Source organism: Hibiscus syriacus, unplaced genomic scaffold (assembly GCF_006381635.1).
Source record: "Hibiscus syriacus cultivar Baekdansim isolate YM2019G1 unplaced genomic scaffold, ASM638163v2 tig00110616_pilon, whole genome shotgun sequence".
NCBI lineage: Eukaryota > Viridiplantae > Streptophyta > Magnoliopsida > Malvales > Malvaceae > Hibiscus > Hibiscus syriacus.
Window position 1 is genome coordinate 24,855 of NW_024062801.1, and position 17,789 is coordinate 42,643.

A 17,789-nucleotide genomic window follows, 5' to 3' on the forward strand; every position below is an offset into this window, starting at 1 on the left:
CTTAGGTTGGCTCCTATACCCAATGGGTATAAGATAGCCCCTATGGATGCAGTTCTGGGGGGAACTGCATTATGGTGTACGGGATGAGGGTATTATGAGTTTTAAATTCAACTTATCTATGAATTTTACGATAACTTACTGAAAAACTCTTGATTATTTTACCTACCATGTTTTAGTTGCACTACTGGGACACATTGAGCTATCTAGCTCACATTTTTCAAAATGTTTTTCCATTTTCAAATACTTTTGGATAGGCACCCCGAACCAGACATTTGGAGGATTGACACATTCTTACAGAACCTTTTGTTGTAATGTTTCTATCTTCTGAACTGCTTTCAATTACAGTGACACGTGCCTTCATTTTGAAATACTTATTTTATGATGTTTACTGTTTCCGCTACTGATATTAGACTTACTGTGATTCAGATTATGACATATTTTATTTTACTCTGTACTTAAGATTTTATCTTTACTCATTTGGATTTTATTTTTATTTACTACTTTTTAAAGATATTATTTGTAATATGTATGTACTACGTTTTAAAGATATTATTTGTAACGCATAGATTGGGTCTAGGGAGTTATAGTAAATGAATAAGTCAATAAACGAGATCATAAACGAGCTTGTTCGTAAACATAAATGAATTGAAGACATCTCTGTTCATGTTCGTTCATTTATTAAATGAACATGGAAAATTTTGTTCATACTTGTTTATTTACCTTAACAAATAACAATATACGAACAGTTTACCGAACGCTCTGCTCATTTAGACCCCTAATTAAATGCAAACTAATAGTTTAGTTTATATAAGTATTCATTTTGAAGCACGAATAAAGCTACTTTAGTGGTTAAGGTGATGATTGTTATCGCTAGAGATCTTAGATTCGAGTATCAAAGATTGTAAAAGTGTTTGAACTTTCATTATAAAATGGTGAAGAATATTTAGAACAAATATTATCTTATAATCACTCTAGATTAATCAAAAATTCATTTTGAATTCAAAAAATTTTAATAAAAAATTATTAAAAGATCACTTTATAAAAATAAATTAGTCTCTCTCCACCTATTAAACATCCTAAAAACATCTAAACATTCGCATTTTCTTTCACCACTTTTGCACTGAATTTCTTATTCTCTGCTACTGTCCTTAGAATTTTTACTCCATTTTCGGCTTAACTCATAATAAATTAAGCCCAATACTTGATCAACAAGTCCAAACAAACATATAATTCGTGATTATCGATATTTAAATTAATGTGTAAATATTGGTTTAAAATTTGAATCGTTATAATAATATCTCTATAAAATTCAAAAATTATCCATAGACCTTTCAAATGCATGGATACTATAAGGCTGTAAATGGACAAGATCATCGGTGAATTCTTAATCTTGGTTGACTAATAATTTTTAAAAATTTGTTAATACATATTCTTAAAAGAAATTAGGATTATTTATGATTAAATTTTAGATTTTTTTTATTATAAACGTTCAACATATTAAAAAGTGTCTTAGATAATTATAAAAATTTGTGAGTTATAAAAATTTATTTGATACACCTTTACTTTTAATTATTATTTTAATTGTTTTTTAATAGTTCAACCTGAAATCGTATTTATGTATTGATTTCTTAAGTAGATCAGTTTATAGGACTTTTCCGAACAATGGCCAAACCCTTGCAAAAAGGAGTAAAGGACCTTGCTTCAAACAAAAATAAGGAATTGAAGGCTGAGGCTGGCAGGCAACCCTGCCCGAGCCGCCATGAATGTGCAGTTAATGAGGAGGGTAAGGAGAGCTACTCTCACTTCCGTCTCCACCAGAAGGTGGTGCTTTGCTCTAAGGCTGCGGCTCCACCTTCGGAGTGCCTTAATAGCCTGGTGGGTGGTGATTCTTGCTAGGTGGGTTCTGGCAGCAGTAGGTTATGTGGCTAATCGTACTGCTGCTTTACCATGTGTGTTCATTACGGCTGGTTTTTGTTTTAATTTGTAGCTTTTTGTATTATTTCAGGTTAGATGTTTCATTGTTGTCTTCTGTATCTCAGGCAGTGTTATATCTTAGGATTTAGTTCTTGGTTTTCTATTTCTTCCACCTCATGGTTTACTCTTTTTCTTTCAATAGGTTTAGGGAAGTTTTTTAATGAGGTTCATGTGATGGTATTATCATTATTAATACAAATTACTCATCTTTCAAAAAAAAAGATCTATACCCAAGTGACAATGACACTTGAATCCAAATTTTCTTCGGGTAATTACTTGTATAAAATTTTATGTTGTTAATATATATATATATATATATATTAACTTTTAAAAATATTTCTAGATCTGCTACGGAAGATGTAGTAGCCTACAAATAATACAAGCATGATTTAGGGTTCTCAAACTATTCTCCTTGAGCATTGATAGTGATATATCAAAGAATTTCAGCGTGCCTAGGGTTATAAGAACACCTAACCCCAACAAACAAAAAGAAAAAACAAGGATGATTATTCAAAGAATATCAAAATTCCACTTAAAAGATATTGATTTTATTATTTTTATTTTATAATGAGTCAAATGATAAGAACAGAATAAACGACATAGCAAATGTAAAGACTTTTTGTAATAAAAAAAATCCTAATTTATTTATTAATTATTCATTTAAAACATTGGCTGTATGGTCCATTATGTGTGTCCCAAAGGATGGTATTTTTCAGTGGACCAAAGGGTGATGACTTCTCTCAAGTTCTGTAGTCTTTCATTTTTGGTGCTTTACACAATTTCCCTGAATGCGCGGCAACTTGCTTGATTCACTGAATATCAACACACCATCGACAATCGTTCAGTTGATTAATAGCTAATAGATATATGGTTTTGAGGACTATTTGTTCAAAGCTTGGTGGTAAGTTATGTGATTTCGTAGTCGTAAGTGTTTCTTTGATTGTATACTGTGCTTTGATTTTGGGTGTTTAGCTGTTGTTAAGTTGTGTTTTGATGGTGTTTAGATTGTTTCACTGTCTTGTAACATCTACCTAATTGTGTATATTCTTTTTTTATAAACATGTTTAGAAAGATTTTTAATAAGACACATAACGTATATCTTAAGCATTAATAAATAATCTTGTTGAGATAAAATATAGATATATATATATATATATGATGTCATATTCATCAAGAACATTATTTATATTTCTACAATTTACTGAAAATGGATATAAAGCCAATTTATAAGTCTTTCGATTCTTGGATGTTGATATGACATGATGTCGTCAACTTTTAATCCTTCTTCAACTTGCTTTCTAGATCATCTCGTCGGCAAAACCAAAAGGAGCCAATCTATTGGCCAGAGATGGTTACGGGCCATATCAGATTTTTAATTTAATCAAACTTAATTAAAATATTATATTTTTATATGTTGTCTTACTTTATTCAAATTTAAATTTTTTTTATCAGACTCAATTTTTAAAATATTATATATATACACCCAGTTTTATCATACTCAATTTTTAAGATAGAAATTATTATCTTCTATTTTTTTGTTGATATATAAAGGCAAGTGAATAATTTGTGATCCTTATAAAATGTAATTATAGTGGATTATTTAGTTATTGTATCTTGAGAGACAAACGGCTAATGATCTCAAATACTATAGAAGTAGCTAAAATTATATCTTAAAAAAATTGTGTAACTACATGCCTTAATTTGTTTTCAATCCGTCAATCCGAAATTATGTTCTTCTCAAATCTTTTAATAAGATCTTTTTTATTTTTATTTTTATTTTTCGTCTCATGTTATATTTATAATCGTACGTGCTTTATAATTCTTTAGCTGATTTCTTGATAGAGAGCCATTGCCCAAAGATAAAGATTTGGATCTCAAGATTTTGTAAAACCCTACATGGTTATCCGATTAATTCGTAAAACCTCACGTTATTTTCCAGTTGTCTTAAAAAAAATGGGTCAATAATTGAAGAATGTCGACCAAACAAAGACATACACTTACACAACATCATTATTATTATATTATAGAATTTCACTCACTGATGCAAACTTCCATTTGTTTTATTAAAAATTTATTTTTGATTTAGTCAGTATATAAATTTAACTTTATATTGAACTTTTATTATTTTCTCTAAAATATTTGAGATTTGTGTAATAATGTCCTTGCATTTGAAATTTGAAAAAAAATAGTATAACTTAAGGAGGTTTTTCTTAATAGTGTGGATGATTATAACATAATATATGTTCAGACGATCTTTTTTAATCATTGACAACTTATACACATCTTGTAAGCATAGCTGCTCGAACTCAAAACTTTTAAGGAAATCAACACTCCTTCTACTACTGAGGCCGCTCAATAATAAATTAACCGGAAACGGAAAAGGAATAATATTTTTGTAACAAACAATACATTATAAACTTGTTTATTTATTGGATGTTTAACTGAAATTAAGGTACACAAATTAAGGATTAGAAGGCGAGAAGCCTTGTTTCCTACAAGCAAAACAAATATATAAATAGCACTTCATGAATGATTCTGGCATACCAAAAGTCCAAACTAAACACACCCAAGAAAAGACAAACATTGCTGGAAATAGAGTGGAATTGAGCCTAATAAGCACATTTGTAACCGGCAGGCAGTTTCTTTCCACAGGAGTTGAGCAGCAAGGACAATGAAACGGGAACATTGAGGTTAGTCCCCAACACATTGGCCTTGATTGCGGTGCAGAGGCAAACTGCAGCATCGAGATCGGCCAACCCCGAAATGAGAGAGCAGCATTCGGTCCTTGACGAGCTCCCGACGACAACGTGCCCTAATCCGCCCAACAAATCAGCACAGACACCCAGTTTGAGTGTGTCTTTAGGGCAAGTGGCTGATTTTTTCGGCCCCGAGGGTGGAACCTTAGGGGAAGGCTTGGGGCTCTTGTGTGGTGGTGGTGGGCATGGCACGTAGGTCGAGCTGACCAAAGTGAAGAACAACATGTTCAGGGCAACAAGAAGTGCTGCCGATGCAACAGTGGTCGAAGCCATGTTTCACAACAACGCAGTGATATACTATGAGATTGTTGGTGTGATGAAACGGTGAAGCAGGGCCAAGGCTTTTATAGGCGAATTAAGGACTGGTTTTTCAGTGGTTTTGAGTGAAAATATCGCATGTGGGCACGCTGAGTTGGGGTACAACCTGGCAGATCACAAGACATGCAGGGATAAGCCTAAAAAATCTGATTAAAAACTATGGATTTCTCTAAGTTGTCAATTATTCACCTTCACAAATTAGAATAAATCATACTATAAATTTAAAAGACATCAATGAAAAAAATATAAACTCTTCTTGTTTTCTTGTATACTAGTTGATATGCCACTTGTAAATCATAATCTGAACACTAGACTTCATCGGTCGTGTAAACTCGATCTATTCTAGTGTTGTGTATTCTATATAGGATTTAAGAATTTATGGTTTAGACAATATATCGAACAATTACTCTATATAAATGTATATGTATATATAAATACAAAAATGGAAAAAGGAGAAACAGTTGTGGAGCCATGAATGAATGGAAAGGACAAGTAGAGATAAGTGGACACATGTGAATGGTGATGAGGAAGTATTGTCTCTTAGCTTTCATGGTGAACTGGAAAAAACCCAGACCCATGGATGTGGATTTGCAGATGTTAATAGAGCACATGGCCCCCTAATTATGACTTCATTTACCCACTTCCCCTCAAGCTTTCATCAAGCCATTATTACTGGTCACTTTGTTCTTTTAGTAGATTCATTAATTATTTTCTTTTGAGCTTCCTGTTTTTTTCCCCGGGAAACTCCAACTGAAACCGTATGTCGGGGAAACATCCTTTCCCTCGACTAGGGACTTGTAACCTACTGTCTACTCATACTTTTAATATTAACAAAATAATTGTTGTGCTAAAAATCTCCAGGTATAGAGAAAGTGAACCAACCTTTTGTGTTTGTTTCAAATTAATTATTTACTGTAAATATGAGTTTGAATTAAAAAATGAGTATTAAATTGAACTAAAAACTCAAATTCATACATGTAATTGGAAAAAAAGTTTAAATATTAAATGAAAATTAAAATCAAATTCAAGTACTTAATTGAATAAGAGATTGAAATACCAAATGTTGTCTTAATTAATTAAAGTTGTAAGAAGATTTTGTGTTTACAGTTTAATTATATTATAATCAAAGCACATGTTGTAATTATTTCAGTTAAAGGGGTTTGAATTATCGATTCTTAAGACTAACAAATCCTAAACTTTCCGATTCAGCTTAGCTACATTCACATTGAACTGAGGTAAAGTTGATGAAGAGTTCTCGATTCCTTCATTGCTAAAATATTAAAATTACGGTCATATATGAAACTAGCTTTAGAGATCTTATTAATAAATAGATAAGGAAACAACAAAAAACATAGTTAATACAAGTCTTTTCATGTCCCTTAGAGATACAGAAATCTCTAAGAATGACATTTGAAGAAAAGTATTAGACTTATTCGGCATCAATTCCCACTAGAAAAACATAACAACAAACTTACAAATGAAAACACTGATTTACTAGAAATACTGAAAACCATAAAAACGACGATAGTGAAAACTGACAATTTAGCATTGGAAGTCAGTACTCCTTCCGCAAACGTTGAGAAGCAAGCTGAGTGAAACTGGGATATTAAGGTTCAGGCCCAACACGTTAGCTCTGAGTGCAGTGCATAGGCAAACGGCAGCTTCGAGATCGGCCAGGCCTTGGAGAAGGGAGCAGCATGGCTTCACCGGGGGTGAACCAACTACCACATTGACCAAGTTAAGCACATTGGCACAAACACCTAATTTAAGGGCATCCCTGGGGCATTTTCCTCTTGCAGATGGGGTGGGGTTCGGCCTCGGCCTCGGCCTTGGGTTAGGGTTAGGGTTGGTGGAAGGGCAGGAGTTGCAAGCACTGCCAAGGGAAAAGAAGAGAATGTTGAGTGCCAAGAAGAGGGCCATGGAAGCTGATCTTTTTGAGGCCATTTTGATCTTCTAAAACCCTACTTGGCTTGCTTGTTCTTAGAGCTAAAAGTAGGAGTGTTTGAGGATGGGAAATATGGAGGGAAGGGAGAAGGGGTTTTAAAGTGTTTTGAAGGGGCTAGTGGGTTATTTTTATAATGATAAATTATTCAATCAAATTGAGCTGGCAGGTGAAGTTTGGACATTTGTGATTGCGAGGTGGAAATTATATTATAGCACATTGCCATGTTCCCATTGCTCATATAGGATCAGTCTACAGATCTGCCTTAGCATGAACTATATGATTTGCAGAATTGTTCCATCTATGTAATAACTGAAACCAGTAAAGAATATCAATTTGGGCAATTAATTATCTTTGTGCAAGTATAAAATTTAACTTCGAATCCATTTTCTGACGTGGGAAGTGGATGAATGATTAATGAACTTAACAAGTATGCCCGAGTATGAAAGAAAAGTAACTAGTTGAACAATATAACAAGGAGAGAGAAATATCTTACGCTAATTCTGAGAATTCGGACTCAATAATTCAGATTTCATATTTGAGTTAATTGCTGCTGTTCCAAAATAGGATGATAATTGCAACTTACAGACGGCCGAGTAAAGGACAAAATGGATTACAGATTCATAATTAATCTGTATTTTGTCAAAACATCGATCATGTTCTTCCATTATCTTCTACAAAATTCATTGAGATTTATTCACATAAGACGTTAAATATGAAGCTTATGAGAAAGCGACATGTGGTGGAGACAGAGCAGTTTGAGAAGCGTCCTTGATAATAATTCTATAATTACTGCTTACAAAATACAAACAATTTTTTGTCGGGATATGGCATTTTGTTAAGTCTTGAGTTGTTGACGTGTGGAAGTATTCCAGCTGGACAGGACTGTAGTATCACGGGCGAGCTTAGAACCTCCTATTCCATAACCTCATATACGCAATAAAAAAATTAGTATGATTCCTGTGTTTAATATGTAGAAGCTAGAGGTTCCAACTTTTGAATATGAAATACTTTAATTTGTTCAAATATTTGAATCCAAAACCAAATCTTTTTTCTGTAGATCACTAGCGAGCAGTCAACGGCCCAATATTCACGTAGATTAAACGAAGAATTTCGGTTGCTTTGAAAATGAGTTGCCATAGCAGGCACTAAATCTTCGAGCAGCGCCACCAAAGTAAACGCCGATTAGATCAAGAATTCTGGTTCCGGAAATGTTGACTCCTCCACCTTCATAATTACAAACCCTTGATTTAGACCATTAGCACGCATTACACCCCTCTTTTCACATTATAATCCCGTTAATATTTTTGTTAGGGTTTTAATGAGATGAGACAGATTATAAGTTTGATTCTGTTAAATCTCTATCAACACCTAAATTGAATAGACTCGGTTTAAGTTATTAGACTCGGTTTAAGTTATTAACGAATCAAAATAAACTACTTCATATTCAATTCAAAAAGTTCACGAGCAACTCAAGAAAATAATATATTAAAAATTTAAATTAAATTATTAAGAATATTTTTTTGAATGAAAATGAGTATTTTTAATTAAATCATTACTAATATATTTTTTTACATGTAATATACAATTTTTATGCACTTAAAATTTAGATTCGGGTTCGAGTTTTAATCGAATTAAGTCTAAAAATGTTTAAAGTTCAAGTTTTTTAACTCGAGTTGAGCATTAGTTTTTTATTTCGAGATCGAGTAGAGCTTAACAATTTCAAGCTCATGAGCTTTCGAGTCGAGCTCAACTTTAAACTTTTCGAGTTTAACAATACTCGAACTTAACTCAACTCATTATAAACTCTAATTGTTAATAACAATGAGTCTTATCTTGATGTTGATTGATATTATTATTTTGTAATTTAAAAGTGATAAATTCTAACATATTTAAGCATGTTTAAAAGTGATGTTAATATGCAGGGGTATGAGTTTTTTTAATAAGAATAATTTTACCTTTGTAGCATGTTTTTTATCTTCTTTATCGGTCGTTTGGTCGTTCTTTTTATTTTATGTTTTCTCATAGTTGGATTTGACGACGCCACGACTGATCAAGATGGTGCTTATTTATAATCCAATTGATCTTCCCCACTATAGACCCTCAGATTGAATTTGGATGCACGATTTTGTGTTCGTGGATAGTTTCTCACGACACTCAACTCTGATCGGCGGTTCTCGACGATCTTTCAATAGTTTAATCCCCTCTTGTGATTCGTTTGCCGATCCAATCAGATTTGCTTGTATCTATTTTTTGTTCAAGTCTTTTTGTTAGGTTTTTAACTTTATCCATATATGTCCTTACATGGTTTAGGTTTGTAATCTTATCCATATATTTAGTTTATGATGATAATCGTAAACCTTTATTTTATTTTTTAATAGTACTATTTGCTTCCATTAAAAAAAACACTATACCCTCAATTTAGTCATTGAATAGACAAAAGCCATGTTGTCAACTTCCGTATTGAGAAGCAAACAGCAACGAACAAGTTGTGTTACTTGTTGCCAATATTGGCAGACTTGACTTAGAGTACACACTAGTTGTCTCTGGACCAGACGCTGAACAAGATATTTTAATTCGAATGAATTTAATTAAATTCAAATTAAAATTGAATAATAAAATCTTTTATTTAAATTAAATTATAATCTGTAAATATTTTATAATATATTAATGATAAGAATAAATTATCGGCTCAAATTTATTTTGGGCCAATACGTGAAATTTCAGAATTGGATTGCAATATAATTCGACTCATAGAGAACTCTAAACGAATAAATATTTTTTTAACTTTATTCATCATATCTATATATAAATATAGATATAAAACATATGTACTTAGAAAAAGAAAATAAAGAATCGAAATAGGGACCGAAACAAAACTAAGGATGCCCTCAGACCAAGCACCCGGACCAAGCTCCAAAAAAGGAAGACAAGCACTCCAAGAACATGCAACTAAGAATTAACCACCGCAATGCTTAACAACAAATCAGAACCCAAAATACACCACACCATCTTTTAAGGGCAGCTATACAGACAATCAATAACAAAACCTTCATCCAACCCCAACTGTTTGGCCCTTCACCATCAAAACAACAACAATGAGGCCAATAGCACGCACTACACCCACTCAACACAACAATTACTCAGCTACAGATGGAAATCAACTATGAAGCACACAAAAACAAAAACAAAACAGCACCCCATACTTGTAATTCAATGAAACACTCAAAACCTACGCAGGAAGATAAATGCAGCAAAACATTAACAGTATAATAATATATATAGTTAGGTTTTTAAGAGATTATGGAACTTAACTTTTATTTCTTATCCAATTTTCGATGACAATAAATTTCCTCCTTTTTAAAAAAAAAAGCTTTGCATGGTTTTATAAATCAAAAAAAAATTCAAAACAGACGACTATATAGGTCTCGTTAAAAAACCTTCCTATACCTGAATGGAGAAAAAAAAGTGTACTATATTGAAGTGAGGAGCTAAAAAACCATAAGCCAACACAAGACAGGCACTAATGCCCTTCTGTTGAAACAAGAAACAACAAAACTCCAACGAAAAACAGGCACTAAATTTCCTCTCTTCTAACTATGATAATTTTTTTTCTAGAATTTCCACGTAACATATATGTTCTGTTGGAGTCAAACTCACTTATAAAGAAGAGGGTAGAAAGCTTAGGTGGTCCTATAAAATATCCTATAAAATATTATAAAATGGCATCAACTTTTGGAAACATGCTAATGCTTAAGAACAAAGGAAATAACGTGGCAAGCAATCATGGAAAACTAAAGTGTCGGCAAAAATTTTTTAATAAAAGAAAATGAAGACAAAAAAATACATTCATCATGTAAGGCGACAATAATGGAGAAATTGATAAGCTTCTAACATTTTCAAAGTCGGTTTATTATATATATATATATATATATATGTGTGTGTGAGCAAAGCAAGCATGTATGTGTGAGAAATGAGGAAAAGAGTGAATAATGAGTAGGTTGGGAATAGGTCAGGCCGGCCTACAGGGATTTTCAGCTTGGCCTAGTCTATTTAATAAACAGATTAGGTTCGGGCTTTTTTAAAAGCCTATTAATTTAAATAGGTCAGTTATAAGTTTATTATAAAGTCTTATAAGCCTAATAAGTCAACCTATTAAATTAAATCGACCCATTGCAGCTGCCAGCACGCCCGAGCTCCCACGTAAAGCAACTGCACCCTGTCAGCACTCTGTCCGAAACAGTGTGCTACCGGCACGCGAATCCACCGAGCCCATTACTCTCTCCCATGCTCGCCCTGACCACGCCCATCACTTCTTTATCGTTTATTTTCTTTCATTTCTTTCAAAGGGTTTTATTTATTTGTTTAATACTAGTGGGGTGGAGTAGCAATTAAAAAGGAGGAATTTTGCCAATTACGATGAATTACCCATGATGCTTCTACTGCAACAATGTTTTATTTATTTGTTTACTATCTTTTAGACATATATTTATTTGTTTGTTTGAAGAAGAAAGAAATGATAATATAGATGGAATGAGTTTCACATTTACCTTGGTTCATCCTGTATAGATATAGAAACATAAAAAATATGCAACGACGATGTCCATTTATCGCAATTGACCACGCCCAATTCAATAATTTTTTTCGCCATTAGCCAATCAGGTGTGTTATTTTTTTTTGTGAAGAAGGCTTTTAAAAAGGCTATCAGGCCAGGCTGAGTCAAAATAAAAGCCTTTGATAGGCTGTAGGCCAGGCTCAGGCTTTTAAAGCCTGGCCTGGCGTAGCCTATTCCCACCCCTAATAACGAGTGAGAGAAAGAAAAATAGAGAGAATTGTGAGAAAGCTTAGCAAAACTATATTGGTGAGTTTGTAAACTAACAGCAGTTAGTATTGCAGTATTGTAATATTGAGGTAGTGTAATTGTAAAATATTTTGTTTCGTATAAATAAAAAGTTCGAGTTATAAATTATCGTGAGCCCATCTACGCTTCCAACAAGTGGCCTCAAAGCTTGGTTCGAGTTCAACGTGGTGGAGAAGATAGCCAACATGATTCAACCACAAATCCCGAGATTGACAAAAACGAATTACGGAAATTGGAGCATTCAAATGAAGGCGTTACTAGGCTCCCAAGATTGTTGGGATATCATCGAGGATGGTTACACCAAGCCTGAAAATGCAGTAGCAGAAGCAGCCTTGGCCAATGAAGAAAAGAAAGTATTGAAGGAATCCCGGAAAAAAGACAAAAGAGCGTTGTTCTTTATTTTTCAAGGAGTAGACGAATCTACCTTTGAAAAAATTTCTGATGCAAAGACCGCAAAACAAGCGTGGGAGATTCTGCAAAAATCTCTAAAATGTGCCAAAAAAGCAAAAAAGGTACGCTTACAAACTCTCAGAGCTGAGTTTGAGATGTTAAAAAGGAAAAATACAGAAAACATCGATGATTATATTAGTCGTGTGAAAGCGGTCGTAAATGAAATGAAAAGAAATGGTGAATCACTCGACGATGTTAGAGTGATGGAAAAAATTTTACGGTCATTGACAAGAAAATTCGATTATGTGGTTGTGGCAATCGAAGAATCAAAAGATTTATCCCAAATTTCAATTGATGAGCTTGTGGGTTCACTTCAAGCCCATGAGCAGAAAATGAAACAAAATGAAGATTCTGAAAATCTGGAGCAAGCTCTACAAAGCAAGATGAATGTCAACGAAGGAAAAGCTAGCAGCAGTTACACAAAAGGTCGAGGAAATAGTGGTGGTTATCGTGGAAGATACAGAGGAGGACGAGGAACTCATGGACGTGGTGGTCGATCATATGGCACCGATCAAATGAGTGAAAGCAATCCAACACTAGGTTGTGAACGAGGATTCAGAGGCCGAGGACGAGGCAGATATCAGCAAGGAAATAAATTCCAGGTATAATGTTATAATTGCAATAAGTATGGTCATTATAGTTATGAGTGTAGATCTGCTCCTAAACAAGAAGAAAGAAATAACGTAGCAGCAGCTGAAGAAGAAAAAATTGAAAATCTCATGTATTTCTCACTTATAAAGGAAATGAAGAATTCAAGAAAAATATTGATATCTTGATAATTGTGCCAGCAACCATATGTGTGGACAAAAGGAGTTGTTGTGAAATTAGATGAAACAGTCCATGGGCGAGTAACTTTCGGAGATAACTCACACACAGAACTAAAAGGAAAAGGTAAAGTCATGATTACTCAGAGAAATGGAGAAAAGAAATATATTTCAGATGTTTATTATATACCTGCATTGAAAAGCAATATCATCAGTCTTGGTCAACCCCTGGAAAAAGGATATGAAGTGCAGATGAAGAACCGCTCGCTTGCCATCAAAAATAAAGAAGGAGAATGGATAGCCCAAGTCGATATGACTCGAAATCGTCTCTTTACAATTGATATCGAGTCAGGAGAAGTCAAGTGCATGAAGACCGCGATCAAAGATGATTCATGGTTGTGTCATCTAAGATATGGACATCTTGGATTTTTTGGTTTGAAGTTGTTCTAAAAAACAAACATGGTGAAAGGACTACCAGAGATCAACCATCCAAATCAAATATGTGAGGCTTGCATCAAAGGAAAGCAACATAGACAAAGCTTTGAAGTTGGTAGATCCTGGCGTGCCGAAGACCGCTGGAGATAGTACACACAGATATAGTTGGTCTTTTTGACATACCATCGCTTGGAGGTAACAGGTACTACCTAACTTTCATTGAACCGATATGTAGTTTACCTATTGAACCGATGTCCAACAAAAAGCGTAAAGTATATGACGCCAAACGAAGCATGGAGTAGACAGAAACCTGGAGTTAGACACCTCAAGATTTTTGAATGCATCGCATATGCCCATGTTCCTGAACAGACCATAAAGAAGCTTGATGACAGAGGAGAAAATGTATTTTCATTGGCTATGTTGAAAGAAAGTAATAATTTCAAGAGATGTTGAGTTCGATGAAGCATACTATTGGAGATGGAGCAAAGAGGAAAAGAAAGTTGAAGGATTATTTTTTAAAGATGACGATCTTATCGATCAAGATGAACAAGTTAATGATCAAGGTCCTCAACAAAATGTACTATCGTCGTCAAGCAGCAGCAGCGATGCCAACAACATAATAGAAGATTTTGAAGCACCTCCCACAGAAGTTCGAAGATCCACAAGAAAGAGAAGAATGCCAGAAAGATACAACGATTATGAATTAAATAATGTTTCACTTTTCTGCTTACTTGTGAACAGTGATCCAATAACATACGAAGAAGCGGTTGAAGATGACAAATGGAGGAATGCAATGGATGAAGAAATTGCATCAATTGAAAGAAATGATACATTGGAGCTAACAAGACAACCAGAAGGCCATAACCCAATTGGAGTAAAATGGGTTTACAAGACAAAGACCAATAAAGAAGGAAATGTCGAAAAACACAAAGCGATGCTAGTTGTCAAAGGTTATAAGCAAAGACAAGGAATAGACTATGATGAAGTATTTGCTCCAGTAGCAAGGATCGAGACCATCAGACTTCTCACAACAGTCGCAACACAAAAAGGATGGAAAATTTATCAAATGGATGTGAAGTTGGCATTTCTAAATGGCTACCTAGAAGAAGAAGTTTATATTGAGCAACCACCTGGATACATTAAAAATGGACATGAAGACAAAGTTTACAGATTGAAGAAAGCTCTATATGGTCTAAAGCAAGCCCCGAGAGAATGGAACACGAGGATTGATGAATATTTCCATAGAAATGGGTTCATGAAGAGTCCATACGAGCATGCTTTATACACAAAGAAAAATGAAGACGATGATATCATGATCGTGTGCTTATATGTGGACGGTATGATTTTCACAGTAAATAATCCAGGTATGTTCAATGATTTTAAGAAAGCTATGACTAAAGAATTTGAAATGACAGATATTGGAGAAATGTCATACTTTCTTGGAGTTGAAGTGAAGCAAATGCAAGAAGGAATATTTATATCACAAAAGAAGTACGCAGAAGAAATTTTAAGAAAATTCAGAATGGAAGATTGCAAGCCGTTAGCCACTCCAGCAGAACCAGGAATCAAATTAAGTGTGAATTCAACAAGAGAGCAAGTGAATCCGACGTTGTTTAAAAGCACCGTTGGAAGTCTAAGGTATCTGACTATTACACGACCAAACATAACATACGCTGTGGAATTGGTAAGCAGATTCATGGAGCATCCGAAAAAAGATCATTGGATTGCAGCAAAAGAATCATCAGATATATCAAAGGTACAACAGGTCATGATTTATTCTACACGCATTCAGAAAATTTGAAGCTGGTTAGTTATTCTGATAGTGATTATGGAGGAGACTTAGACGATCGGAAAAGCACAACGGGATATCTATCTCACATTGGCTCTGCAACATTTTCATGGTCATCAAAGAAGTAATGTGGTTAAAGAATACATTGCCGCAACAGCGTGCACAACTGAAAAAACACAAATGGTAGCTCTTTCAACATGTGGAGCAGAATACATAGCCGTAGCAGCGTGCACTTGCCAAGCAATGTGGTTAAAGAATATTTTGAACGAGCTAAATTTGGCACAAGAAGAACCAATTACAATCTATGTCGACAACAAGTCTACAATTTCCCTTGTAAAAAATCCAGTCTCCCATAGCCGAAGCAAGCATATTGATACAAAGTATCACTTTATAAGAGAGCAGGTGAAGAACAAAAATGTGGAACTAATTTACTGCAGAATTGAAGATCAACTAGCAGATATTTTCACAAAACCATTGAGAGCAGATATATTCAATTGACTCAAAGAAAAGCTTGGGATGGAAAGTCGAGTTTGAGGGGAGTGTTGAAGTCAAACTCACTTATAAAGAAGAGTGTAGAAAGCTTAGGTGGTCCCATAAAATATTATAAAATGTCAGCAACTTTTGGAAGCATGCTAATGCTTAAGAACAAAGGAAATAACATGGCAAGCAATCATGGAAAACTAAAGTGTCGGCAAAGATTTTTTAATAAAAGCAAATGAAGACAAGCAAATATGTTCATCATGTAAGGCGGCAATAATGGAGAAATTAAGAAGCTTCTAACATTTTCAAAGTCGGTTTATTATATATATATATATATGTGTGTGTGTGTGAGAGAGAGAGAGAGCAAAGCAAGTATGTATGTGTGAGACGTGAGGAAAAGAGTAAATAACGAGTGAGAGAGAAAAATAGAGAGAATTGTGAGAAAGCTTAGCAAAGTTATATTGGTGAGTGTGTAAACTAGCAGCAGTTAGTATTGCAATATTGTAATATTAAGATAGTATCATTGTAAAATATTTTGTTTCGTATAAATAAAAAGTTCGAGTTATAAATTATCGTGAGCCCATCTACGCTTCCAACATGTTCATTATGTAATTTTTATTTGATTTGTGATTTCTTATGATTGTCTTGTTAAATTTCGTTTGTGTGAGAAATAACAGTAAATAGGTTTCGAATGAGACTATGATAAATATAAATTTTTGATAAACTTATTTATTTATTGAACGTTTTACGGAAACAAAGGTACACATAAATAAGGATTATAAGGCGAGAAGCCTTACTTCCTACTAGCGAAAACAAATACAATAGCACTTAATGGAAGGTTAAGGCACATCAAAAGTCCAAATTAAACACACAGAAAAGATATTAAGAATAAGTGACCCAAAACATTGGCGAAAAGGGAGTGGAAATGAGCTTAATAAGCGCATTTGTAACCGGCGGGCATTGTCTTTCCACAGGAATTGAGCAGCAAGGACAATGAAACGGGAACATTGAGGTTGATCCCCAAGACTTTGGCCTTGATAGCGGTGCAAAGGCAAATGGCGGCATCGAGATCGGCCAAACCCGAAATGAGAGAGCAGCATTTGGTCCTTGACGAGCTCCCGACGACAACGTGCACTGATCCCTACAACAAATCAGCACAGACACCCAGTTTGAGTGTCTTTGGGGCAAGTAGCTGGCCTTTTCGGTCCCGAGGGTGGGACCTTGGGGGAAGGCTCGGGCTCTTGTGTGGTGGTGGTGGGCATTGCACGTAGGTCGAGCTGACCAATGTGAAGAACAACAGGTTCAGGGCAACAAGAAGTGCAGCCGATGCAACAGTGGTCGAACCCATGTTTTTTTTTTGGAGAATAATCACAACAACGCAGTGATGTATTAGTTGTTGTTGTAGGGAATTAATGCGAGTGTTGGTGTGATGAAATGTTGAAGGGAAAAGGGTTTTTATAGGCGAATTAAGTACTGGTTAGCCATTGGAGCAGGGATGAAATGAAAGTACCCCATGTGGGCACGTTGGGTTGGAATTACAACCTGGAAGACAACAACATGCAGGAATAAACCTAAAAAACTACGGATTTATCACATTCACAAATTAAAATAAACATAATAATTTCCAACTTTCAGAATGACAGTGTTAAAAGAGATGGTCATAAATTTTTCAACATTGTCCAATATTCAAACGAAAATTTTGTATTGTTTTTTGAAAGTGATTTACCAAGAAATTATATCAACGCAATCGTTCAGCCAAGAAACTATAGCAGGCAGTGGGGATCTAAATCTTCTATTTCATGTGATGAGCAGCAAAGTAAACGCCGATTAAACGTGGAATTTTGGTTTCTTTGAAAACGATTCGGAAATGTTGACTCTCACACCAAAATGCAACTTGGATAACCAAGCTTTGATCTAGACCATTAACATGCATTACACCACTGATCCTTTCACATTAAATTTTGATTTATATTGTTCTAGTTAAATTATCATGTAGTTTATGGGAAAAATATGAACTCTT

General features: G+C 34.3%; 2 protein-coding genes and 1 pseudogene across 2 annotated transcripts; all 3 read right to left on the reverse strand.

The window, feature by feature from the left end:
* Positions 1–4,383: 4,383 nt before the first annotated feature.
* LOC120135780 (14 kDa proline-rich protein DC2.15-like) lies at positions 4,384–5,062 on the reverse strand. The gene has a single exon (XM_039151984.1). It carries the CDS (start codon positions 5,001–5,003, stop codon positions 4,584–4,586), a length of 420 nt encoding a protein of 139 aa, XP_039007915.1. The 5' UTR covers positions 5,004–5,062; the 3' UTR covers positions 4,384–4,583.
* A 1,281-nt stretch (positions 5,063–6,343) lies between these two features.
* Positions 6,344–17,425, reverse strand: LOC120135778 (14 kDa proline-rich protein DC2.15-like). Its single transcript, XM_039151983.1, has 3 exons — positions 17,411–17,425; positions 14,523–14,524; positions 6,344–7,034 (listed from the first exon to the last, which is right to left on the reverse strand). The coding sequence occupies exon 3, from the start codon at positions 6,990–6,992 to the stop codon at positions 6,591–6,593; it is 402 nt and encodes a 133-aa protein (XP_039007914.1). The 5' UTR covers positions 6,993–7,034; positions 14,523–14,524; positions 17,411–17,425; the 3' UTR covers positions 6,344–6,590.
* Positions 16,495–17,167, reverse strand: LOC120135777 (annotated as a pseudogene).
* Positions 17,426–17,789: the final 364 nt, after the last annotated feature.

What these genes read in the sequence shown, in the direction of transcription:
- LOC120135780 (XM_039151984.1), bottom strand. Translation starts at nt 5,003, where the DNA reads ATGGCTTCGACCACTGTTGCATCGGCAGCACTTCTTGTTGCCCTGAAC.
- LOC120135778 (XM_039151983.1), bottom strand. Translation starts at nt 6,992, where the DNA reads ATGGCCTCAAAAAGATCAGCTTCCATGGCCCTCTTCTTGGCACTCAAC.